Below are 24,266 nucleotides of genomic sequence, written 5' to 3' on the forward strand. Positions count from 1 at the left end.
AAGTAATAAAGTTGACAAAAAAAAAAAAAAAAAGTAAAAGTAATAAAGAGGGTTTCTTTGTGAAGACATTGCTTGATACTTGTTGAGCAAGGAGATGAAAAAGATTGAATTTTTAAAGTTATATATTGAATCAAATGCGAATTGGCGGCTGTAAGAGAGACATTACTGTGTCGGAGACATGCGAGGAGCTCAAGCTTTAAACTTCCTTCGCAAAACAACGACGCTAGCTCAACACATACGTTCTACGGCGGCGACTCGTTTGGAGTTTGGTTCGTGTCTCGAAGCAAACCCTAGCGACCTAGTTTATACCCATAACTGCAAAATCGATGATTTGTTAAAATCCGGTGACCTAATATCTGCACACGAGGTGTTCGATGAAATGTCCCTACGAGATGTCATCACTTATAATCTGATGATATCTGGGAACAGCCGAAACGGGTGTTCTGTAAAAGCTTTCGAGCTCTACGCGGAGATGGTCTCTCATGGTCTTAGAGAGAACGCTTCCACGTTTCCTTCTGTTCTTAGTGTATGTAGTGGTGATGAATGGTTATGCAGAGAAGGGATTCAAGTTCACTGCAGGGTGATCTCGCTTGGGTTTGAGTGTAATATGTTCATTAGGTCTGCACTTGTGGGTCTCTATACTTCTTTGCGGCTCGTTTATGTTGCTCTCAAGCTGTTCGATGAAATGCCTGAGAGAAACTTAGCTGTTTGTAATTTGATGCTGAGATGTTATTGCGAGAATGGAGATTCGAAGGGGTTGTTTGGAGTGTATCGTAGGATGGGAGTTGAAGGTGTCGATGAGAACGGGTTGAGTTATTGTTATATGATCCGTGGTTGTTCTAATGATCGGTTGTTATGCGAAGGGAAGCAATTGCATTCTCTAGTGGTTAAATCTGGTTGGAACGTTTGTAATATATTTGTGGGTAATGCGCTTGTGGACTTGTACTCTGCTTGTGGTGATTTATACGGTTCTAAGACATCATTTGATGATGTCCAGGAACAGGATGTGATATCGTGGAACTCGATTGTTTCTGTGTTTGCTGATTACGGGTCTATGCTTGAGTCTCTTGATTTGTTTAGAAAGATGCAGTTTTGGGGGAAGAGACCTTCAGTGAGGTCATTCATGTCGTTTTTGAATTTCTGTAGCAGAAACAGTGATACTCAGTCTGGGAAGCAGATCCATTGTTATGTCCTCAAAATGGGATTTGATGTTTCTAGTGTTCATGTGCAGTCTGCTCTAATTGACATGTACGGCAAATGCAATGACATTGAGAGTTCTGTGTCTGTTCATCAGAGTCTGCCTCGCCTGACTCTGGAGTGTTGTAACTCGCTGATGACTTCTCTTAGGCACTGCGGCATCACTAAAGATATCATCGAGATGTTTGGTTTGATGATTGATGAAGGAACTGGAATCGACGAAGTCACTCTTTCTACTGTCCTCAAGGCTTTATCACTCTCTGAAGCAGTAACTTCACAGAGCTGCACGCTTGTACATTGCTGTGCCATCAAATCCGGATACGCATCTGACGCTGCAGTCTTGTGCTCTCTAATCGATGCCTATTCGAAGAGCGGCGAGAATGAAGTGTCTCGGAAGGTGTTTGATGAGATTGATTCACCTAACGTATTCTGCTGGACCTCGATCATCAATGGATATGCTAGAAATGGCATGGGAAGAGACTGTGTTGAGATGCTGAAAGAAATGGATGGAAAGAATCTCGTACCAGACGAAGTTACAATCTTGTCTGTGCTATCAGGTTGCAGTCACTCTGGGCTTGTTGAAGAAGGTGAAGTGATTTTCAACTCATTGGAGTCGAAGCACGGGATAGTCCCAGGAAGGAAACTGTATGCGTGCATGGTGGATTTGCTAGGCCGTGCTGGTTTGGTGGAAAAGGGCGAGAAGCTGCTTCTTAAGGCACGTGGAGATGCAGACTGCATAGCGTGGAGCTCATTGCTGCAGAGCTGCAGGGTTCATGGAAACGAAGCAATAGGAAGAAGAGCAGCGGAGGTTTTGATGGATCTTGAACCTGACAACTTCGCTGTTTACATTCAAGTTTCTAAGTTTTACTTTGAGATTGGTGACTTTGAAATCTCCAGGCGAATCAGAGAGATTGCTGCCTCACGAGAGCTCATGAGAGAGATTGGTTACAGTTCAGTCATCTTGAGAAACTGATAACGGAGGACAGTAATTTGCTTCAGCTTCATGATAAAGAAGAGTGTACATATGTGAAATGGGTTCTTTTACTTGAAGCCACCACACATGATTTGACAACACTCTACAAGCACAAGACGCAAGGATAAGATTCTTTATTTGCCTGATTGGTCCAATAAACTCATTTGACCTCTTCTATAAAATCATTTTATGTTCGTTAGATCTTAAAATAGCATCTTGAGGTTTAATAATTGAGAAATATTCAGCGACTTATTTCTCGTTTTGTTTATTTCAGATCTCATGGGACCAACATGCATCAAGAACAAGTTGACCACAAAGGTTTTGTGTTGTAGAGGTTTTGGAGTAAAGCAAAGAAGTGGAAAAGAACATGACTTGTGCTTTAAGCGTAGATATTGTAGAAAAACAAGGCTTCTTCTTCTTCATGTACTTTTAAGCCAAGCCAATAAACCCCACAAACCGCATTAATTAGTATGCATTATAAATTCATTCTGAAACCAAATCGTCTCTGCATATTAGTGAGCAGTGGATATAATCAAAAACCTATGATGGATAAGCTCTTGCTTCTTTCCCTTATTGGTCTGTTAGTAGTCACTGCTTATGGAGCTGCATATGTCGACATCCTTGAGAAGCTTGAGAACTTTGACATACCGGAAGATGATGCTGGTGATGATTATGATTTTGATTCAAAGGTCTTTGATTTGCCGTCATTCAATTCTGGTAAGAATCTGGTGAATGTTGATACATTTGGTGCAGCTGGAGATGGAGTTTCTGATGATACTCAGGTGCGTTTTAGATCATTTTTGTTTATTCCATGAGAAATGTCAGCGTCTCTGTGATAAAATGTTTCCCTAAACTTGGAATGTATACGTTACCTATAGATTTTGTGCACTAATCTGTTGTTGTGCAATGTTTTTTTCTCAAACCAGGCATTCGCGAGCGCATGGAACAAGGCCTGTGGGACGCCAAAATCTGTGTTGCTTGTACCACAAGGAAAGACTTATTTAGTAAACGCAACGAAGTTCAACGGTCCATGTGAACAAAAGTTGGTCATTCAGGTCAGCAGAAAAACAGAAGCTAGACCTTTTCTATAGATACAAATACCTATGGTATGTCTTATACAAATCAGAAACTTTTTTATAGATTGACGGAACAATAGTGGCACCAGACGAGCCCGGTAACTGGGACCCGAAGTTCCAAAGAACTTGGCTCGAGTTTTCGAAATTGGAAGGGGTTGTGTTCCAAGGGAATGGAGCTATAGATGGTTCTGGCAGCAAATGGTGGGCTGCTTCTTGCAAGAAAAACAAGTCTAATGTATAATCTTCTATACCCAAAATTAGCTTTTCTATAACTAAAAATGTAAACCTCTCGAGTTTATATGAGAATCTTACACTTCTATCTTGCTCTCTTGCAGCCTTGCAAAAGTGCACCAACGGTAAGAAGCCATTGCCTTTATTGTTTGATCGGAAAACGGTAAATAATAAGATGTGGGTTTTAACAAAGACGTCTTATTAATGGTCGGAGAAAAAACGTTCGGTCGGTTACAAGGGAAAAGAAGAGAGTGCGACAGAAAGGAATCCGGTGGCTCGACGAGCTACCGGAAAAGTACAACTAACGGCGAGATGAAGCAAAGGTGAAAACCCTAATCTAGCCGTCAAGTGTTAGTCAGTGATTTCGGATCCTTTTCTCGTTGTCTCCCCTTTCCCTTATATAGACGTCCTGATACCTCGTCCTTGACCTAATTTACGCCGTCTTGGTGGGCCTCCTCTGCTGGGCCGAGAAGCCCGTAGGCGTCCGAGCAGCCGCTGAGCCGAACGTACTTCAGTCGATGATGATCAACTAAAAGTACTCAAGAGTCAAGCCGAGAGACCTGACTCTTGAGCTGACCGATCGAGCCGTCGCTCTTCCTAATCCGGGCCAGGCCTTCCTATTCCTCGGGCCTTGTGGGATGGTCAAATCCATCCTCTACAGTAAGTCCCCCCCAGTCCATTAGCGAGCGAAGTGCTTTCCAGCTCGTGATGGATTCTAAGGTTTGAAGGTTTGAGGGAATAGGAGGTCTGTCGGAAGGTTGGAGCGGTTGGTCGATGAGTCGCACAGCGTCGTTCTCTCGGAAGCAAGCAGCAGAGGCTTTTATCTCTTCTTTTGGTCGTCGTGTCGCAGGAAAGGTTCTGGAATATTTCCACTCAAGGCCGATTAGTCGCGGATATTCAGATCCCGACTGACATATCTAGATTAACCGTTGGTTTATTCTAATTTTAAGATGACCGACATCCGATTCAGACGAGAAGCCGAACCGTCGCGAGGGTCCGCTGGACATTTGGGAGAGTTTCAAGGCCCATTTGGGCCCGTTTAGGCTTAATGACGACACCTCGAATTCCCCCCCCCTTTTTTTTTTTTAAATGTACCGAGAAGTCGAAACGTCGCGAGGGTCCGCTGGATTTTTAGGGAGAGTTTCGAGGCCCACCTAGGCCCGAATAGACCTAATAATGATGCCTCGAGTTCCCCCCTTCTCTTTTCCTTATAAATACGCCGATCCCCTCTCATTTCTTCAAGTTTCCTCCGCGATCAAAGGTACTTTCTCTCTCTTCTCCTTTTATCTCTCTAAGTGTTATAGTCTTCACTCGATGCGTTCTCCGCCGCCTTGTCCTATCATGTCGTCGGCTCAGGGGTTATCGAGGCAGCAAAAAGGGAAATCGGTTGCGGCGGCATCAGCTCCGTCAAGGGGTTCTGGCGGAGGTTGTATCGGGGGTCTCGAGTCGACCCATCACGAGGCGATGATGGACACGGTTGATTTGTCTCGCTCCCAGAGACTTTTGGTCGCAGATGCCACACGGCTTGCGAGGGAAGGGAGCGAGAACGTCGTCGTGAGGGACGCGACGGAGTGTGCGAGAGACGGGCAGAGCGGGGCGGTGCCCGTTGATTCGATTATCTTGAGAGCTCGCGCAGTGGAGGGCGATCCTTCAGAAGACGACAACTCTGAAGTCGAGTTTCTTCCGACGACCTTCTATCCCGAAGGGATTTTCGAAGAGCTTCCACGACTACATCCCGACTTATTGCGCCCTGCTTTCGTGGCTGGTCAAGATTGGGACGGTGTGGAGGAGACTAAGTCGACCCTGAGAAGCGTGAAGGGGGTTCTTCGGGCCCAGAACGCCACAGGCGTGACTTTCCTCATTCCTACGAAGGAGCAAAGACCTTGGTCTCCTCCGATCGGGTACCAAACAGTTTACGAATCTTATTTCCAGAACGACACTCGCTGTTGGTTCCCCATCCCGCGACTGATCACCGCGTACGCTAGGCGGCGAGATCTCGCGATTAGTCAGTTACTGAACGGCTCGCTGCGATTAGCCGTCACTCTATCAGTTCTGGCGGAAGAGATCGACATGCCGATGAGCGTCAGGTCGTTCGAGGAGATGACCTCGATAACCGATATGAAGGACGGAACCTACTCGGTAAAGATGCGACCAAACTGCAACGTGTGCGCCGGTCATCCAAACAAAACGTAGAATTGGCAGCGCTCCTACTTCTTCATTAAGTCCGACGACTCGGCTTTCGAGGAGCCTCCTCGAGAAGACTATCGGGTCCTATGGAACCGTTCTTGTGGTAGAATATCTTGTCGCGAGCTACGTCTGATTTTGTTGATTTTAACGAAACTTTCTTTTTGTTGTGCTCGCAGTTGGCCATCCCACTTCTCCAGTCTATCTTGAGGATTTCCTAAAGAGCGTTCGAGCCGTCACTTTGCTTCGGATCTACCGTTGGTCCAAGATTACCGTCGAGAAGATTCGCGAGTTTAAGGATCGGATAGCTCGAAGTGCGTTCTCTCGCCGTTTCTAGTTATTCTTTCGATCGCAAAGTTCATTTATCGCGTTCTGACCTTTCTGCCTTATGTTTTCAGGAGAGTGGAGATCTGACCTTCCGACCGTGCTTCCTATTCACACCAAGCGACTAGATATCTTCCCGAAGGACATCCAGAAGCAAATTTCTGAAGCAAAGAGGATGGGAACTCTTCCCGATTTGAGCGCGATGTTAGCCGCCCAGCTGGGACTGGCTAGCGAGGAAGGACCCTCAGCGACGGTTCCTCGCACGGTTTCCCCTTCTGGCGCTAGTAGCGCGGGGAAGGGTAAGAAAAGGAAGAGGGGCGGCTCGGGAGTCGAGGGGAGCGCCGAGGAGGCGAGCGACGTTCCTCTTTCTGGCGAACCCCAGAAGAAAAAGAAGAAGAAGAAGAAGAGGACGAAGAGGCCTGTCGACGAGCAGTCGGAGAATCCCGAGGAGCCGACTGAGATTGAGGAGGGTGATGTTCAAGAAGAAGAACTTCAACCCGAAGAGGAGGCTCCTGAGGCTGAATTCTCGGGAGAACGGGACGACGCGGCAGAAGCTGGTGAAGGGGAGGAATCTGAAATTCCTCTTAATGTCGCTCGTCCGGACGGTTCTGAAGATGACAGCGGGGAGTCGCCGCTTTTGATCAGGAGACGCAACGACGAGGTCGGCGATGAGGGGCGATCTCCTATTCTGGCGTCTTCTCGCGAGGGAACTCCGGTTCCCAATTGGGAAGGGGTCGCTCAGATCGGCACTTCTTCTCGCGGCTCCGCTATCTTGAGGAGGGTGCCCGGAGTCAACTTTCCAGACAAGGTTTCGTTTCACTACGAGGGACCGGCCCCTCTAGCGTACGTCCCCGAGAAGTGTGGAGAGTTCCTTCGCCAAATAAGGGGGAGGGCGAAACCTTTGCCTGCTGTGAAGGACCTCATTTTTGGGGGTGAATACGAGGAAGCCGCGAGGGCCAAGCTGCTGGTAAATGACTCGGCCCCTTCTTCCTTTTTTTTTTGCTTCGTCCTTTAACTTTTTCTTACAATTTTCATCTCTTCGTTTGTTTAGGGGGATAGTGCGACGAACGTCGTGATCGATAAGTACGACACTGCCTTGAAGGGAGCTTTGGGCGAACTCGAGCTGGCTAAGAAGGAGCACGCGGCGAAAGAGGAAGCTTCTGCTCGCCAGCTGAATGCATCGAGGGCTGACGTCGAGAGGCTTAACGGGATGGTTGCTCGCATCATCGCTCGGAGAGATGAGCTCAAAGCCGAGTTGGAGGTATCTCGGGGAGTCGTTTGTGAGCTCGAGCGGAAGAACGCCGAACTTGAGGGCGAGAAGGCTTCGCTCGTTGAGTCTCATGAAAGAGAGATGAGGCGCCTCAGATATTTCAGGATCCTGGAAGTGACGAGGGAAAGAGGAAGAGTCGAGGCCGAGATGGCCGCAAAAGCTAATCGTCGCTTCGCTAGGATTCGCTCCCGAGAAGAGCGACGAGGTCCCTATGAGGAGGCCCGGTTGCTTCATAGCCAAGCCTTCGGAACCAGGAAATGCCTCGAGGCTTTGAGGAGGGCTGGAAGCGACATCTCGCAAGCTACTATCGAGATATTCGCCGAGCAAGAGAAGAAATACGAGGACGAAGCCGAGAAGCTTAGGGTGGGCGTGATACCCGAGGAAGATCTCACACTTTCTCCTCTCGTATTGGACTCTCAGTTTGTGGATGTTCGAATCTTGGCGAGTCTCGATCCATATGGGTCCAACGCCGGCTTGATTGATCCGGAGACTGCAGCGAGTCTTCACGTTCCGCCTACTCATCCGACTGAAGAACGGCGCGGAGACCCAGCGCCTCTTCTTGAAGGTCCTTTGGCTGATCCAGAGGTCGTCCCGAGACCAGTTTAAGCGCATGTTTCTCCGGCTTCTCGTGAGTCGAGCGTCAGGGCTTCAGAGCTCTCCGTCCTCAACGAACGCGAGAGTGATCGGGAAGCTTAGTCTTTTTTGTTTGTTGTTTTTTTTTTTGAGTCTCGTAGGACTTGTGTTGTTGCCTTTAGATTTTTGCCTTTCGAGGCTTCTACTTTGTTGTTTTTCTTCTGTTTTGTTCCAACTCATCGAATTGCATTAACTGTTTTCCTTTAATTGTACTTGTCTATCAAATGCATGATTTCTCAAGATTCGAAGTGACTGTTTGCTTGGTATAAACGTTGTTCGAGATATTGAATCGTCGTAGTGTTTAGCTCGTCATGACTTTGTCTCGGTCGATTTCTTTGACTCGCGATCGTTCGTCATTTGAGTTTGGTTGTTAATTATGAGTTTTCGACGTTGACGGTTCCAAATCGACCCTAACGTAATTTTCAAGCGTTCGGCGGGCCAAATCTTTCTTAGCAAATTACAGGGTGAGTTGGAGTCATTGTCTCGGCCGTGTTGGTTTAAATCGCAACACGGTCGACTCCCGTGAACGCGTGTCTGATCAGGACATATTCAACGTGGGATGCGAGTATTAATACGCTTGTTCGGGAAGCCGGGGCATGCTCGTGTCGGCATCGCTTAAGTGATCGTCTGCTTCGGAGATCGATTCCTCGGGGAGGAGTTTTTTTTTTTTTTTCGGCTGGACCCCTTTTTCTTTTGGGTTGCCTACGTATCCCTTTGTGGGAATCAAACCATTCGTAGTTCTTAGATTGTGAGTAAAAGTGGCTTTTGAGGCGCATTTACTCGTTTTTTTTTTTTTTTTTTTTTTTTTTAAAGAGACCGAGTAAAAGTGGCCTTAGTGGCGCATTTACTCGGTAAAGTGTTCGTCTTGACTAAGGATGGAAGAGGCGGAGATGTTTGGAGTTCCAAGCTCTCGGTACTGCTTCGCCTGTTGAAGTCTCGAGGCGGTATACTCCTGGTTTGATGACTTCGACTATCTTGTATGGTCTTTCCCAGTTGGCTCAAAGCTTGCCGGCTTTCCACTCCTTAGTATTTTCGAAGACCTTTCTTAAAACAAGATTGCCCATTTCGAGGGGACGCGACTTAACCTTTTGGTTGTAGTAGCTCTCGATTTGATGCTGGTAATTTTGGATACGGAGTAGTGCTTGGTCGCGCTTTTCCTCGATGTCGTCGAGTGCGTCGAGCAGCATGTCACGGTTGAGTTCGACGTTTTGTGGCATTCGTGATCGGCGCAAACTCGTCACATTCACTTCTGCGGGAGCCATTGCCTCGACGCCGTAGGCCATTGAGAAGGGCGTAGCCTTCGTCGCTCCGCGAGGAGTTGTTCTGTGGGACCACAGGACACCATCTAGTTCATCCGCCCAGCAACCCTTCTTTAAGTCGAGTCGTTTCTTCAGATTGTCGATGATGGTCTTGTTCGTCGACTCAGCTTGGCCGTTACTCTGCGGGTTTCTCGGGGTCGACATGTTGAGTCGAATGCGCCATCTGTCGCAGAATCCCTTGAAATGATGCGAGATGAATTGTGAACCGTTGTCTGTGATGATCTCGTATGGGAGCCCGTGTCGGCAGATTATGTTCTTCCAGACGAAGTTTTGCACCTCCTTGTCGGTGATGCTGGCATAGGCTTCGGCTTCAACCCACTTGGTGAAGTAGTCTGTGAGGACCAGGATGAACTTCTTTTGGCGAGATGCCGGCATTGGACCAATGATGTCCATTCCCCATCGCATGAATGGGTATGGAGCAGTTAGGGTATGCAGGAACTGCGTTGGGCTGTGTAAGGTGGGAGCATGACGCTGGCATTTGTCGCACTTGCGCACATATCTCTCGCAGTCGGCGTTCATGGTTGGCCAGTAGAATCCGAGATTCTTCACTTTTAATGCAAGAGCTCGTCCGCCCGAGTGATTGCCTGCTGCTCCTTCATGTGTTTCGGCCATGACTAGTCTCGTTTCTTCACCGGAGATACATTTGAGTAGCACCTTCGTCGCGGTCCATCGGTGTAGTTCCCCGTCCATGACAACGTAGTGTGCACTACGTCGCTTCAGTCGCCGCGCGTCCCATTTCTCGGTGGGCAATAAACCTTCAGCGAGATAATCGATGAGTTCCTTGCGCCAGTCTGTTGGCTGATCATCCTTCGAAGGAGGTTCTGCTTCGTCGATGTCCATCGCTTCGCTAATCGCTGCTGCAATTGCAGTCTGTTCCGCCTTCATGTCGATGCTCGGTTTCTCGATTTTATGGATTGGGATTGTCCTCTTGACTTGATCGTGTAGCTTGCTTCCTAGAGCAGTGAGTTCGAAGAACTCGAAGTCTCGCGTGAGGTCTTGGACGAGTTTGTGGTAGGCGTCCATCCTTTCGTTGCGGACGTCGTAATCGCCGAGGTACTGGCTCACAACAAGTTGAGAGTCGCAGTAAGCGCTGACTCTTTTGGCCTTTACTGCCTTGGCGAGGCGGAGCCCTGCGATGAGGGACTCGTACTCAGCTTCGTTGTTTGACGCCGCAAAACCAAAACTGAATGACTGTCGGATGAGTTCTCTTGTTGATGATTGCAGTTGCACTCCTGCCCCCGACCCTTTACTCGTGGATGAACCGTCGACGTGGAGGATCCAGTTTAAACTTGGTAGGATGAGGTCTTGCTCCAGCTCTGGTGTTAACTCGATCAAGAAGTCTGTAAGGACCTGTGACTTTGCTGCTGTGCGATTCTTGTACACGGTGTCATGTTCGCTCAGCTCCATCGCCCATTGAGTCAACCGTCCTGACTGGTTGGTATTCTGCATAACCGGTCAGAGTGGTTGGTTGGAGAGCACTTCAATCGTGTGCGACTGAAAGTAGGGTCGCAGTTTCCTGGCCGAGGTGACGACAGCTAAGGCCATCTTTTCGAGTGTTGGGTATCTCGTCTCCGGCTCGGTCATTCTTTTACTTGTGTAAAAGATTGGTTTCTGTTCTCCCCGATCTTCTCGAATGAGCACGCTGCTGACAGCGGAGGATGTGACGGCTATGTAGAGAGACAATGTGTCGCCGGCTTCTGGCTTTGATAGTACTGGGGGGGTTGTGAGGTAGTGCTTGAGTTGATTAAACGCCTCTTCGCACTTTTCGTCCCAGACGAACCTCTTGTTGCCCCTTAGTAGCTCGTAGAAGGGAAGACACTTATCGGTTGATCGCGAGATGAACCTGTTGAGAGCTGCTATGCGTCCGGTTAGTCGCTGTACTTCGCGGCTGTTCTTTGGGCTTGGAAGATCGAGGATCGCCGAGATCTGCTTGGGGTTAGCCTCGATTCCTCGTTGAGTGACAATGTAGCCGAGGAATTCTCCCGAAGTGACACCGAAGGTACACTTGGCCGGGTTGAGCTTCATCCCGTAGTCATTCAAGATCTTGAAGCAGTCGCGTAAGTTGTTTAGGTGATCGTCGGCCTTGAGCGATTTGACTAACATGTCGTCGATGTACACTTCCATGGTGTTGCCTAGCTGATCAGCGAACATTCGGTTGACGAGTCGCTGATAAGTCGCGCCGGCATTCTTTAGCCCGAAGGGCATCACCTTGTAGCAGTAGGTCCCTCTGTCGGTGATGAATGCCGTCTTCTCGCGATCGTCGGGATGCATCAAGATCTGGTTGTATCCCGAGAAAGCGTCCATGAAGGTTAGGAGTTCGTTACCAGCAGTTGATTCGACGAGACGATCGATATGAGGGAGTGGGTAACTGTCCTTTGGGCACGCCTTGTTGAGGTCCGTGAAGTCGACGCATATGCGCCATTTGCCGTTTTTCTTTTTGACGACAACCGGGTTAGCCAACCATTCGGGGTATCGGACTTCGGTTATGAAACCCGCGTCGAGGAGCCTGTCGACTTCTTCGTTTACGGCTTTAGATCGTTCTGGACCGAGTTTTCGTCGCTTCTGTCGGATGGGTTTGAACGTCGGATCGACGTGCAGTTCATGAGAGGTAACTGCGGGGTCGATCCCCTTCATGTCGGAAGTCTTCCAGGCGAACGTCGAGGCGTTGTCTTTGATGAAAGAGATGATCCTTGAACATACGTCGTCGGACAGGTAGACGCCAACTCGGATGATTTTCGTCGGGTCGGATTCATCAATTGCGACTTCGCGAACTTCCTCCTTCTGAGGGTATATCTTGTTGAGTGGTTTACTGACGGAGTTGACAAGGGAAGCTTGTTGCTGCATCTTTACAGTTGCGATCAGTAGTTCTCTTGCGGCTTGTTGATCTCCCCGAATCGTCTGAGTTTTGCCGTCTTTTCCGGGAAATTTGATGCATTGATGATAAGTCGAAGGGACGGCTTTCATGGAATGCAGCCATGGTGTTCCGAGTATGGCATTATAGGGTGCTTTGGCGCGGATGACGGAGAACTTGACGGTGCGGGTTATACCACCTGCGTAAACTGGAAGGCGAATTGTCCCGATCATTTGCTCCGAGGCTCCGTTGAAGCCGGTGAGCGTGCGAGAGGAAGGCTTCATATCCCTTAAATCAACTCCCATTTTGTCGAGTGTGTCGCGAAAGATGAGATCGACTGAGCTGCCGGTATCAATAAGGACTTTTGCGACCAGACATTCGCCGATGTCAAGGTCGACGAGGAGAGGATCGTTATGTGGCATGTGGACCCCCTTGGTGTCTAGTGCCGAAAAAGTGATCTGGTGATCATTTTCGACTGAAGAAGGCCACTTCTGAGAGGTGGTTGCTTGACGTTTGTAATCTTTGACGGCTCGAACCGAGTCACCGCAAGGTGGTGATCCGCCCATTATGACACTAATGTGCGGGGCTCGGTTAGCTCGCATTGATTCGAGTTGCTTCCTCAAATCGTCAGTTGTGTTCTCGAATGTAGGAATTTCTACGGGCTGTTTCTTTTTTGACTCAAGACGTCGTCGCAGATCGGACCTTTTCGAACGGTTGAGTTGGATTCGCAGATCGTCGGCCTTCGAATTGAGCTGGTCACGAAGGTCGCCAGTTTGACCGACTCTCCGAGCGTTGCATTTTGAGATGGTCGCACGGAGGTCGGTGGTTCCTGTGTTTTCGTTCGTGGCGCTTTTTCGCTTCAATAGAATGCGTAGGTCTTTATCTGCTTTCGAGGGAGCGAGGGACTGCTTATCCTTGATGTCCAATTTATCGCGCAGATCTGGTTGCACTGTCGGGACGTCGTCATCAGAGGAGTCGCAAGGGCGAGAGAGTATGACTTCCACTCGTCGCCGGCGACGCGGGTGTTCGTCTTCTGACGAATCGTTGGCGGGGCCGACGTTGTTGACGGGAGTGCGCTCAGGGCTTGCTCTTTCCTCGCTCGGGGCCGTGTTCTTTTGAGACTTCTGTGCCTTCTTCTCCTTGTTCTTACTCCAGCTTTTAGTGTTTTTCGGTGTCGTAGGAGAAGTGGGCATTTGGATTGTCCCATTAGTGATCCCGTCGAAAAACTGCCCGATGAGGACCTTGCATTCCTTCGTGTCATGGGAATCCCTTTTGTGGTAGAGGCACCATTTTTTCGGCTCCTCGGAGTTTGAACTCGCTGGTTCGGTTTGGGTTGATTGCTTCGGAGCGGAGTCTCGATCCCAGTGGTTCCAGCCTTTCTCTCGCGTGATGGCTGCTGATTTTGGAGATTCCTCATCATCGACCGAGCTAACGTAGCCTCGCTTCTGAGTGGTATTTCCACCGGAGGAGTGCTGGCGAGGCTCGGGGCGGGTGTCGTTCGTTCGGGAGGATCGCTGTCTCGCTGCTGCTTCTTTTGCAAACTTTGCTCTAGTGTCTTCTTCCATGCGGATAAAGTTGTGCGAGCGAGCGATGGCGTCGGAGACAGATTTTGTCGGATATCGGTAAAGATCCTGGCGGAATGTGGAGTCGACGTGCAAGGTGTTCATCAAAGATTCGACGGCGATATGGTCGGGAATATCAATCTTCGAGACAATAGCTTTGAATTTTTCCATGAAGTCGCGGAGACTTTGGTCGCTGGCGTGAGTGAGGTTCCACAAATCTGACACGGTCGCTTCCTGGTTGGTGAACATGATATAGTTCTTAAGGAAAGCCGTCGAGAGGTCGTGGAAACAGTCGACGAAGTTCTCTCTGAGGCCGGTGAACCAAGTAAGGGCCGGTCCTTCTAGGGTTTCGACGAAGAGTTGGCAAAAGCCGGCGTCTTTGTCTTCGTCGGTCAGGTTTGCGCGTCGCATCGCTATGTTGAAAGACGTGACGTGAGTAGAAGGGTCAGAGAGACCTTTGAAGGTTGGAAGACGGAGTTTCTCCATCTTCTGTAGCCGCACGCCGGTAACCTTTTGCGTGAAGGGTGTACGAAGAGATTCCGCGAGTACATGCTCGATTTGGGGCGCGGACGTCGTCTCCTGTTGGATCTTCGAATTGATATCGAGGACCGACTGTTTCAACGCGGCTAGTTCGCTTGCTGTGTGCGCGTTGGTGTCGTTACCGGCGCTTTGGTTATCGTTATCCCGCGTAGGTGCCAAGTCGGCGGTTCGTTCTGTGGCGAACAGGTGTCGACGATACTGCGCCGTTGAAGCTTCGGCGTTTGCAGCGAGAGGAGCAAGGATCTTTGCTATCGCCGTGATTTGGTCAACTGCCGCCTTCTGCGCCGCTTCTTGTAGGGCGAGGCGTGCCAGGATAGTTTCCATAGATGCAGGATGGGGAAGTGGAGTTACTGGTGTAGGCGTAGATGTCACCTCTGGAGCCGGTGTCACCTCGAGAGCTTCGCGCTCCTCGCTTGACGAAGAACTGTCGTTGCTAACGACCATAGTTCTGACGTTACTTTGCTAGTGGTCCCACGGTGGGCGCCAACTGTTTGATCGGAAAACGGTAAATAATAAGATGTGGGTTTTAACAAAGACGTCTTATTAATGGTCGGAGAAAAAACGTTCGGTCGGTTACAAGGGAAAAGAAGAGAGTGCGACAGAAAGGAATCCGGTGGCTCGACGAGCTACCGGAAAAGTACAACTAACGGCGAGATGAAGCAAAGGTGAAAACCCTAATCTAGCCGTCAAGTGTTAGTCAGTGATTTCGGATCCTTTTCTCGTTGTCTCCCCTTTCCCTTATATAGACGTCCTGATACCTCGTCCTTGACCTAATTTACGCCGTCTTGGTGGGCCTCCTCTGCTGGGCCGAGAAGCCCGTAGGCGTCCGAGCAGCCGCTGAGCCGAACGTACTTCAGTCGATGATGATCAACTAAAAGTACTCAAGAGTCAAGCCGAGAGACCTGACTCTTGAGCCGACCGATCGAGCCGTCGCTCTTCCTAATCCGGGCCAGGCCCTATTCCTCGGGCCTTGTGGGATGGTCAAATCCATCCTCTACATTTACCTTCTTATTAATGGCTTCTTGTTTAGTTTGATTCAACTGGCTTCTTGTTTTCCATGCAGGCACTAACTATAGACTCTAGTTCAGGTGTGAAAGTAAGTGGCTTGACGATCCAGAACAGCCAGCAGATGAATTTCATCATTGCAAGGTCAGACTCAGTTCGAGTCTCCAAAGTTATGGTCTCTTCTCCAGGAGATAGTCCCAACACTGATGGTATCCACATCACTGGATCCACCAATGTTGTCCTTCAAGACTGTAAAATCGGCACAGGTCTTTCTTCTTAAACCAGAATCTTTACGCAAATGAAACATGCTTAAGCCTAATCTCGAAAGATTGGATTAAACAGGGGATGATTGTGTCTCGATTGTGAATGCAAGCTCTAATATAAAGATGAAGAGAATCTATTGTGGACCTGGACATGGAATCAGGTACATCATCAAGTCACTTGATAACATTTTTTTTCAGATCAAATTATATCATTCTTTGGAGATTCTCGCAGCATTGGAAGTCTTGGGAATAATAACTCAACAGGCATTGTAACAAAGGTTGTGTTGGACACTGCGTTATTGAGAGAGACAACTAATGGACTCAGAATCAAAACATATCAGGTAATACAGAAAAAAATAGCTTCAATCTTTACTCGGAAACTTTTTATTTCATTGTGTACTCTTTTGGAACAACAGGGAGGTTCAGGTTACGTTCAAGATGTTCGATTCACAAACGTAGAGATGCAAGATGTCTCTAACCCTATACTCATTGATCAGTTCTACTGCGATAATCCAACTTCCTGTCAAAACCAGGTTTCTTTACAATCACAACACAACCTGGTGATTATACTCAAAGATGCAAAACTTAACTCAGATAATGTTTTGTTTCTTTTTCTTGGTATAATGTAGACATCAGCGGTTAAAATCAGCCAAATAATGTACCGGAACATAACTGGGACAACAAAAAGTGAGAAAGCCATCAAATTTGCGTGCAGCGACACAGTCCCATGCAGCCACATTGTCCTCAACAATGTGAATCTTGAAGGCAAAGATGGTCAAGTCGAAGCTTATTGTAACTCGGCTGAAGGTTTTGGGTATGGAGTCATTCATCCGTCTGCGGATTGTCTATACTCACACGACGACAAGGGCTTCGACCACAGTCACACGTCAGGACCTGTTTTGGTGACTGAGGAAGCTGAGATTGGCCACGACGAGCTCTGATGGTGGTGATGTTCTATGTGTTGTAGTGAGGGATGGGATGTGTAATATAGTTTTCTGAAGCATATGATACAGTAAACGAAGTTTTTTTTTAAAAAAAATCTTTACTTCGTAAAGTCAACCGTTAGATTGTTCTTAATAGTAAGCATTTGTCCATCTATTGTATCGTACAAATCATAGCACGGTTTTTCTCAACGTTAATGTTTTTTTTACAATGATTTTATAGTTCTATTATAAACTATAAAATTATAATATTGATAATTTTATAATGGACAATTCTATGAATAATATTTACGCTTACATAATTTCACTTACATCATAGTAAATTGCTTTACGAAGATTTATGTCTCATGGTTATATTTGAATTATGTTTACATTATTCTTGTAGTATTTTTAATCTTTATAAATGATAATTAATCTCATTTTAAGATCCGAACTTTAATGAAATATCTAATAGTTAATGTCAATGAAAGTTACAAAGTATTGATACTGCAAATAAACTATATAAGTATCTAACTGCATAGAGGTATATGATGATTCAACTAAAAATTATTATATTGCTGATTGATTAGAATTTAAAATGCTTGAACTTTTCCGGTGTGAAAGTTTCACTTTCTGTCGTGAAATTGAAATTTTAAAAGGAAAATTTTGACTTTTTAGGATAGAGAAGAACATAGCACATGGGAACACCAAAGGATGCACTTAAGATTGAAATGTTTGATATGTTTGGCACCAAAGGATGCAATTATTATTTTCTAATTAGTATTCCCAATTTGTGAGTAGCTGTAAACATCAATGACCAATGCCAGCCCATTTATTTACTCCTTTTAATACAACTCACCAACTATACATGAGCCTAAGATCTAGTCTTAGCTTACAATTTGCAGACTGTGACTTTATGTAATGTGAAATTAGAAAAAGAATTTGTAATTATACATTGTATATGATTATTAATTTTCTTTCATATGGTATAAAATAATAAGTTACTTAGTTTGTTTATATGCAGAGGGATGCGAATAAAGAGATATTTTTCAAAAAAAAAAACAAAGAAAAAAGCCAAGCTAATATGGGTATGGACCGGAGAATCTAAGACGTGCGAGAATAATGAGTTTCTTTACCATTATAAACAAACCACTATAAACAAAATAATGTTCATGTTCATTCCATTCCACCCTATTCAAATCATTCTGAACAAAAAAAAATAGAGTTGTGAAGAAACTGAAAGTGGTTTCTCTCTTAGAAGACATATTGAAGAGGTCTCTTTGGTGGTGGAGAAGAAAGCTTCTGAGGTAAAGTCACAAAGACAACATTTCTCAAATCTCATTTGTCAACAATCTTATTTGACTCATAATGTTGCATTTGCTTTTAAGTTCTACTTCTGAATTTTTTTGTAAGTGATGATCTCTAAAGGTTTCTGACTTTTTAGAATTACCCTTTTTGATATCTAAGCACATGTTCTGTATTCGGACGGCCAAACTTTTGCTTTAGTTTTGTTCAGTTGATAATGCAGATCCAACGTGACTTGGTTTTATTTCAATCGTTTCAACAAAAAGGCCTGCCGTTGAACATTAATCTATCATCTACTTTGTATAGAATTGTAATCCATATAGTCATTCACATATAACATCCATCATCTATAAGTCATGTTTTGATTGCAATATTTCTCGGAAAACGAAGTCAAACATTTTTATTTATCAGTTTTGAGAAAGAAACAACACGCCATTAGAGAATGAACAGTGTTTTGAAGAAGATGAGGAATGTTCAATATTAGAATAGTAACAGCAAATGTCAACATCACTTTCTACAAAATAATAACGAATACAACTGTAACATTTACTTCGACTTTATCTACCAGGGGAGAATAAGCAAGTGGATGTAATTGACTAACAATGCATCACAACCGAAATCATAGCTTACAATTATATTAGACCACCCCTTTTCTTTCTTTCTTTCTTTAATTTGCTTAGATTATAATAAAATGAAATTAAGAGAATATTGTTATGCTAGCAGCCCCTAAGCTATTATATATATAATTGAAGGAATAAAACAAGATCTAGTTCTGACATTAATATGGATCATCAAACTCAGGACACAAACCAAGATCTCTGCTAGAGGAAATATAATTTCCTCTATGTTCAGGTTTTGAGCTTCTTCAGAGCTGTGGAGAGAAAACAATGTCACCATTCATGAAGTTCTTCAACTTTCTATATGATTCTCTCCCACCTTCCTCTTGGTTTCTGGTAAATCATTTCTTCCTCTCTGTTTCACTTAATCATGATTCTTAATCATTTCACATTCTATCTAATTTTTTTTTTGGGTTTTGGGTCCTAAGGTCCAAAGACGCAACTTAGCATCATCTTCAGAGACAGATGAGGTTATTAGAAGTGGCATTATTGGAGAACTTATATACATTTGGAAGGAGACGAGAATCTTTGTCTTTATACCAATCTTGAAGTTCTTAGTGACAATGTGTCTGGTGATGTCATTTTTGCTATTCATAGAAAGAGTTTATATGAGCGTAGTTGTAGTGATTGTGAAGTTACTTAGAAGAACACCTGAAAAAGTACACAAGTGGGAGGTTATAAACGATGATGACCTTGAGCTAGCACACACAAACTACCCAATGGTTCTCATTCAGATCCCAATGTACAATGAAAAAGAGGTAAGATTTTCATTAATTTTTTGTAACCAAACTTTATTATATTAATATACATATACACAAGGAGACGTGTTATTGCTGTCACAGGTGTGTCAGTTATCTATAGGAGCAGCCTGCAGACTATCTTGGCCGTTGGATCGTATGATAGTTCAAGTTCTTGATGATTCCACAGATCCAGCTAGTAAGGTCCTTTGTTCAATTTTTTCTTTCTAACTCTTTAGTTTATATATTTATATGATTAACTCAACATCAATAGAGAGTTTTGACATACGAAATGATGTGGAAATGACAGGAACTGGTGAATGCAGAATGCGATAAATGGGCTAGAAAAGGTATAAACATAATGTCAGAGATTCGAGATAACAGAATTGGATACAAAGCTGGAGCATTAAAGGCAGGAATGATGCACAACTATGTGAAACAATGCGAGTTTGTCGCCATTTTTGATGCTGATTTTCAGCCTGATCCTGACTTCTTGGCTCGAACCATTCCTTTTCTTATTCACAACCGTGAAATCTCCCTTGTTCAATGCCGTTGGAAGTTTGGTAAACTCATCATCAATCTTTTGGAAGTCTAATGGTTATGTTTTGGATTTTTCAAACAGAAGGGAATGACTTAAATATGTGTATGTGTCACGTTTGTAGTGAATGCAAATGAGTGTCTAATGACAAGAATGCAAGAGATGTCACTAAACTACCATTTCTTGGCTGAGCAAGAATCTGGATCTTCAATCCATGCTTTCTTTGGATTCAATGGAACCGCTGGTGTTTGGAGAATCGCAGCTTTAAATGAAGCTGGAGGATGGAAAGATCGAACAACAGTAGAAGACATGGATTTAGCTGTAAGAGCTTGTCTTCATGGTTGGAAGTTTGTCTATGTCCATAACGTCGAGGTATTCTGAAAGTGACTTAAATCTCTTACTTTCTTCGTCGCTTGATTTTCGTTTGTTCACAACAAAAAATTTATAACTCAATCAAGTGTTCTTTAAAAAATTCATTGAAGATACATTTATTTTATTGAAATATTCAGGTGAAAAATGAATTGCCAAGCACATTCAAAGCATACAGGTTTCAGCAACATAGATGGTCTTGTGGACCAGCCAACCTCTGGAGGAAGATGACAATTGAGATTCTACAAAACAAGAAAGTTTCTGCATGGAAGAAGTTGTATCTCATATACAATTTCTTCTTCATAAGGAAGATAGTAGTACACATCTTCACATTTGTCTTCTATTGTCTGATCTTACCAGCAACTGTGATGTTCCCTGAGCTCCAAGTTCCTAAATGGGCAACTGTTTACGTTCCTAGTACAATCACTCTCCTTAACGCTCTGGCTACACCTAGGTAACACCTCTAACACATTAAAACTCTTCTTTTCTCATTTCTTATTGTGAAGTTGAAGTTTGATGATTGGTGTCTAATGCAGATCACTCCATCTTCTTGTGTTTTGGATCTTGTTTGAGAATGTAATGTCTATGCACCGCACAAAGGCCACTTTCATTGGGTTACTAGAAGCAGGACGGGTTAACGAATGGGTTGTTACAGAAAAACTAGGTGATACACTCAAATCTAAGTTAATAGCTAAAGCTACAACTAAGCTTTATACCAGATTTGGACAAAGGTACTAAACTATAACAACACACGAACACTCTTCAAAGTTATTTAAACCTTGAAAGCATATTTAAATATTTGTAAGTATTATAATATAGTTTCTTATTTTTGCAGAATCAATTGGAGGGAGCTTGTTGTTGGGTTATATATATTCATCTGCGGATGCTATGATTTCGCCTATGGAGGATCATATTTCTATGTTTATTTGTTTTTACAGGCTTGTGCATTTTTTGTAGCTGGAGTTGGTTATATTGGCACCATTGTTCCCATTGGTTAGAGAGACTTGGTTTTGAGAAACAAATGTTATTTTGCTACTCATGTTAGAGAACAACTAGGGATTGGATCTTGGATAAACAATGTTAACTCTTCCAATTTTCACACTCAAATGTATTACTACTAGTAAATGTTTATGTTGTAATGATCCAAGATGTGGCTATGAATTCTATACCAATGTATAGGTACTTGGTTCATAGGTAACATTAAAGCAAGTTCAATCCTGACAAACTAAAACCAAACCGAAATAACCAATTAAAAAAACGAATCATATCTTGGTGTATTCTACATTTTTTACTGGAAAAACCAAATCCGAACTATATGTAAAAAGAATAGAATCTGTTCTAAAGCAAAATTAAGGTTTTAAGAAGAAACTTGAATTCCAACCGAAATGGAAAACATATTCTTCAACTAAGAATCGAATAATCTAAAGTTAAACCAAACCGAAATCAGAGAAGAGTTTTGCAAACAATACAAGTAAAAAATGGAACTTCGATAATGACGTGTGAACCTCTAATTGGCTAGATTCCATCGACGGCTAAATCACTCATCATCGCACGTAAACCGCGTAAGCTCAGAAAAAACATTCTGCAAATGGGTCTTCGAAGGGTATTCCGGTAATAAGACAATGAATTGACGTTTTCGCCCTTCGCCTGTATAAAGATCTTCTCCGCTTTTAATATTGAGCGTTGTTTTGAAGCTCCGTTCTCTTTCATCGAGCTCCGTTCGTTGTTACGCCATTTCTCTCTCTCTCTCGATCAGATCATATACGCAGAGGTATTCTTGATCTGGATCTATGATACCATATGCATTCTCAATTCGAACAAATTTTGCAGGTTTCATTCCCATTTTTCTAGTTTGGGAATCGAATCTCTTGCATTGATCTAGGTTTCGTTCTGTTTCTGATTGATGCTCTGAGATTTGAAAATTTTAACGAGTCGATGTGCCATTGCATCGCGTCTAAGTCTGGATCTGTGAAAACCATCTTCGATTGCTCGTCGTACTCGTAATTGGTTCATATATATATTTTATGTTTATTAGTAATCGCTGGATGCATTGCTTTGTGATACGCTACTCTGATCTCTTTGTGTGTTGTTGTATTGACACGATGAGCACCGGTTAAGAGATCGGTTATTGTTGGTTTGATGTTGATTACAACCGGTTTAAGTTTATACTCTGAAATTGAACTGTATATTGTTTACGTTTGAGTTACATAAATTAATATCTTTGTGGTGTGATTAGTGAAGCAGGATGGGACTGTCGTTCGCCAAGCTTTTTAGCAGGCTTTTTGCCAAGAAGGAGATGAGGATTCTCATGGTTGGTCTTGATGCTGCTGGTAAGACCACCATTTTGTACAAGCTCAAGCTCGGTGAGATCGTCACCACCATCCCCACTATTGGTATGTTTCTTAACCATCAGTGAGCTATATGTACATACAAAATGTGTTGCTTACATTGACCTTAATGATTAAACTTTACATTTGTGGACAGGGTTCAATGTTGAAACTGTGGAGTACAAGAACATCAGTTTCACAGTCTGGGATGTCGGGGGTCAAGACAAGGTATAATCTTTATCCAACTTTTAAACGATTCACTAGTTTTGGTTTTGCATTGCAACCTCTGGATCTTTTTGAACTGCACATGGTATATAACACCTGCTGCACTTGTTGTCAGATTCGTCCATTGTGGAGGCACTACTTCCAGAACACTCAAGGTCTCATCTTTGTGGTGGACAGCAATGACAGAGACCGTGTTGTTGAGGCTAGAGATGAATTGCACAGGATGCTTAATGAGGTTCTGTTTCCAGTGTTTATCCTGCCTATTTGTTTCTTGATTTCATGATTCCATCCGTGCAAGTAGACTTACCAAAACATTTATCGGGTTTATACAGGATGAGCTGCGTGATGCTGTTCTGCTTGTGTTTGCTAACAAGCAGGATCTTCCAAATGCCATGAACGCAGCTGAAATCACTGATAAGCTTGGTCTCCACTCTCTCCGTCAGCGTCACTGGTATAATGAATCATCTTAATCTTCCTTAATTGTTCTCTTGCTTAATGATGTATTTATATGTATATGGAACTCTCTCTCTCTCTCTCTCTGTTCAGGTACATCCAGAGCACATGTGCCACTTCAGGCGAGGGACTCTACGAAGGTCTTGACTGGTTGTCCAACAACATCGCCGGCAAGGTAGACAAACGTCCTAAAACCTCAATTTTTTTTGTTTTTCTTTTCGTATATTTGTGCACGTTGTAATTATTTCTTCTGTGTTCTTGTTGCTTGTTTCTTGCAGGCGTAGAGGGAAAGTTTGTGGTTGAGTTGATTTTGCTGGGCAAATCTTGATGCGGGGGCAAAACATTATCTGAGTTTTTTTTATTCCGGTTATCTTATATTGTTTTTGTTTTTTTCGGGTATGTGGATTGATTTTGTGATCGTTGTTTTAACTTGTGTAAGGCGGGAGGGGCCTCTTGTACGTAGAACACAGAAACTACCTTATTACATATATAGCTTGTTATCCAAGATTCTCTCTTACTGCTTTCTTTGTCACATTTTACTTTTGCATTCGATTCATAAGTTGGAACCGCGGCTACATTTGATACTAATAGACATCATGTGATCGTGTGAATATGCTATTGAGACATTTGCTTGCTATATTAAAACTGTGTCGAACTGTATGACAATGAAATATAAAATTATGATTTCCAAAGATCAATCAAATGACTCATGGACTACTTTGGGGATTGCTGTTCGGAGTTAATGTTTAAATTAATGTCAATGATTACTTTCTTATACCACTCATCAGATCAAATATTCGACTTTCCATTTTTGACTAGGAGGATATCTACAAAGACGATAATCAAGTAGTATTTGAATTTGATATAAGAACTTGGATAGTTAATGGTATGAAAAAGAAGACCGGATAAAACATTCATGATCTATTGCTTAAATAAAGGGCAAATCTCCAAAATAGCACATTTCTAAGTTTATATCACAAAAATAGCACTCCAAAACTAAAATGACCAAAATAGCACCTTTGAAAATTTTAATTTTTTTATTTTTCAAAATTTGAAATCTTATCCCCAAAACCTCATTTCTCAACTCTAAACCCTAAACCTTAAACTCTAAACCCTAAGCCCTAAGCCCTAAACCCTAAACCCTAAAACCTAAACCCTAAACCCTAAACTCTAAACCCTAAACCCTAAACTCTAAATCATAAACCCCACCTTTTAACTCTAAACCCTAAGTTTGTGACTTTTGATAAAACATTAAGTGCTATTTTTGTGACTTTTGACATTGAGTGCTAGTTTGGGAACAAAAACTTGATTTAGTGCTATTTTTGTCTTTTTCTCTTAAATAAATAT

General features: G+C 44.0%; 4 protein-coding genes across 10 annotated transcripts; all 4 read left to right on the plus strand.

Moving 5' to 3' along the window:
* Window positions 1–45: 45 nt before the first annotated feature.
* Window positions 46–2,685, plus strand: LOC106397327 (pentatricopeptide repeat-containing protein At1g74600, chloroplastic-like). 3 transcript variants are annotated; one of them, XR_007324172.1, is made up of 2 exons: window positions 46–2,319; window positions 2,445–2,685. XR_007324172.1 is itself a non-coding variant. In XM_048758980.1 (1 exon), the coding sequence occupies exon 1, from the start codon at window positions 179–181 to the stop codon at window positions 2,168–2,170; it is 1,992 nt and encodes a 663-aa protein (XP_048614937.1). In that variant the 5' UTR covers window positions 46–178; the 3' UTR covers window positions 2,171–2,322. The 3 variants fall into 3 exon arrangements, 1 of the variants encoding a protein (XP_048614937.1); XR_007324171.1 differs by having other exon boundaries at window positions 46–2,315; window positions 2,445–2,669; XM_048758980.1 differs by lacking the exon at window positions 2,445–2,685 and having other exon boundaries at window positions 46–2,322.
* Window positions 2,361–16,584, plus strand: LOC106401758 (probable polygalacturonase At1g80170). 3 transcript variants are annotated; one of them, XM_048758985.1, is made up of 9 exons: window positions 2,361–2,952; window positions 3,097–3,225; window positions 3,311–3,481; window positions 3,582–3,602; window positions 15,224–15,431; window positions 15,508–15,589; window positions 15,661–15,769; window positions 15,845–15,961; window positions 16,058–16,584. In XM_048758985.1, the coding sequence occupies exons 1-9, from the start codon at window positions 2,641–2,643 to the stop codon at window positions 16,367–16,369; spliced, it is 1,461 nt and encodes a 486-aa protein (XP_048614942.1). In that variant the 5' UTR covers window positions 2,361–2,640; the 3' UTR covers window positions 16,370–16,584. The 3 variants fall into 3 exon arrangements, with proteins under 3 accessions (XP_048614942.1, XP_048614940.1, XP_048614941.1); XM_048758983.1 differs by lacking the exons at window positions 2,361–2,952; window positions 3,097–3,225; window positions 15,224–15,431; ... (2 more) ...; window positions 15,845–15,961; window positions 16,058–16,584 and adding exons at window positions 5,841–5,975; window positions 6,060–6,952; window positions 7,037–8,485 and having other exon boundaries at window positions 3,318–3,481; XM_048758984.1 differs by lacking the exons at window positions 2,361–2,952; window positions 3,097–3,225; window positions 3,311–3,481; ... (4 more) ...; window positions 15,845–15,961; window positions 16,058–16,584 and adding exons at window positions 5,605–5,767; window positions 5,841–5,975; window positions 6,060–6,952; window positions 7,037–8,485.
* Window positions 16,585–17,445: 861 nt separating this feature from the next.
* LOC106401757 (probable glucomannan 4-beta-mannosyltransferase 3) lies at window positions 17,446–21,090 on the plus strand. Of its 2 annotated transcripts, XM_013842335.3 has the most exons (9): window positions 17,446–17,655; window positions 18,455–18,606; window positions 18,699–19,028; window positions 19,113–19,211; window positions 19,318–19,570; window positions 19,670–19,917; window positions 20,055–20,368; window positions 20,451–20,645; window positions 20,750–21,090. In XM_013842335.3, the coding sequence occupies exons 2-9, from the start codon at window positions 18,541–18,543 to the stop codon at window positions 20,910–20,912; spliced, it is 1,668 nt and encodes a 555-aa protein (XP_013697789.2). In that variant the 5' UTR covers window positions 17,446–17,655; window positions 18,455–18,540; the 3' UTR covers window positions 20,913–21,090. The 2 variants fall into 2 exon arrangements, with proteins under 2 accessions (XP_013697789.2, XP_022558678.2); XM_022702957.2 differs by lacking the exons at window positions 17,446–17,655; window positions 18,455–18,606 and having other exon boundaries at window positions 18,786–19,028; window positions 19,113–19,206.
* A 365-nt stretch (window positions 21,091–21,455) lies between these two features.
* Window positions 21,456–23,436, plus strand: LOC125587796 (ADP-ribosylation factor 2-B). 2 transcript variants are annotated; one of them, XM_048758986.1, is made up of 7 exons: window positions 21,456–21,685; window positions 22,151–22,307; window positions 22,399–22,469; window positions 22,582–22,701; window positions 22,799–22,917; window positions 23,013–23,094; window positions 23,198–23,436. In XM_048758986.1, exons 2-7 carry the CDS (start codon window positions 22,160–22,162, stop codon window positions 23,201–23,203), a joined length of 546 nt encoding a protein of 181 aa, XP_048614943.1. In that variant the 5' UTR covers window positions 21,456–21,685; window positions 22,151–22,159; the 3' UTR covers window positions 23,204–23,436. The 2 variants fall into 2 exon arrangements, with proteins under 2 accessions (XP_048614943.1, XP_048614944.1); XM_048758987.1 differs by having other exon boundaries at window positions 21,466–21,685; window positions 22,159–22,307.
* The last annotated feature ends 830 nt before the right edge of the window (window positions 23,437–24,266 follow it).

This window comes from Brassica napus, chromosome C5 (genome assembly GCF_020379485.1).
Source record: "Brassica napus cultivar Da-Ae chromosome C5, Da-Ae, whole genome shotgun sequence".
Classification (NCBI taxonomy): domain Eukaryota; kingdom Viridiplantae; phylum Streptophyta; class Magnoliopsida; order Brassicales; family Brassicaceae; genus Brassica; species Brassica napus.

Coding starts and splice junctions, on each gene's coding strand:
- LOC125587796 (XM_048758986.1), top strand. CDS start 22,160: ATGGGACTGTCGTTCGCCAAGCTTTTTAGCAGGCTTTTTGCCAAGAAG. Junction 22,308..22,398: donor CACCACCATCCCCACTATTG/GTATGTTTCTTA, acceptor ATTTGTGGACAG/GGTTCAATGTTGAAACTGTG. Junction 22,702..22,798: donor TGCACAGGATGCTTAATGAG/GTTCTGTTTCCA, acceptor GGGTTTATACAG/GATGAGCTGCGTGATGCTGT.
- LOC106401757 (XM_013842335.3), top strand. CDS start 18,541: ATGTCACCATTCATGAAGTTCTTCAACTTTCTATATGATTCTCTCCCA. Junction 19,029..19,112: donor CAATGTACAATGAAAAAGAG/GTAAGATTTTCA, acceptor TTGCTGTCACAG/GTGTGTCAGTTATCTATAGG. Junction 20,369..20,450: donor AACGCTCTGGCTACACCTAG/GTAACACCTCTA, acceptor TGTCTAATGCAG/ATCACTCCATCTTCTTGTGT.
- LOC106401758 (XM_048758983.1), top strand. CDS start 6,161: ATGGGAACTCTTCCCGATTTGAGCGCGATGTTAGCCGCCCAGCTGGGA. Junction 6,953..7,036: donor CCGCGAGGGCCAAGCTGCTG/GTAAATGACTCG, acceptor TCGTTTGTTTAG/GGGGATAGTGCGACGAACGT.
- LOC106397327 (XM_048758980.1), top strand. CDS start 179: ATGCGAGGAGCTCAAGCTTTAAACTTCCTTCGCAAAACAACGACGCTA.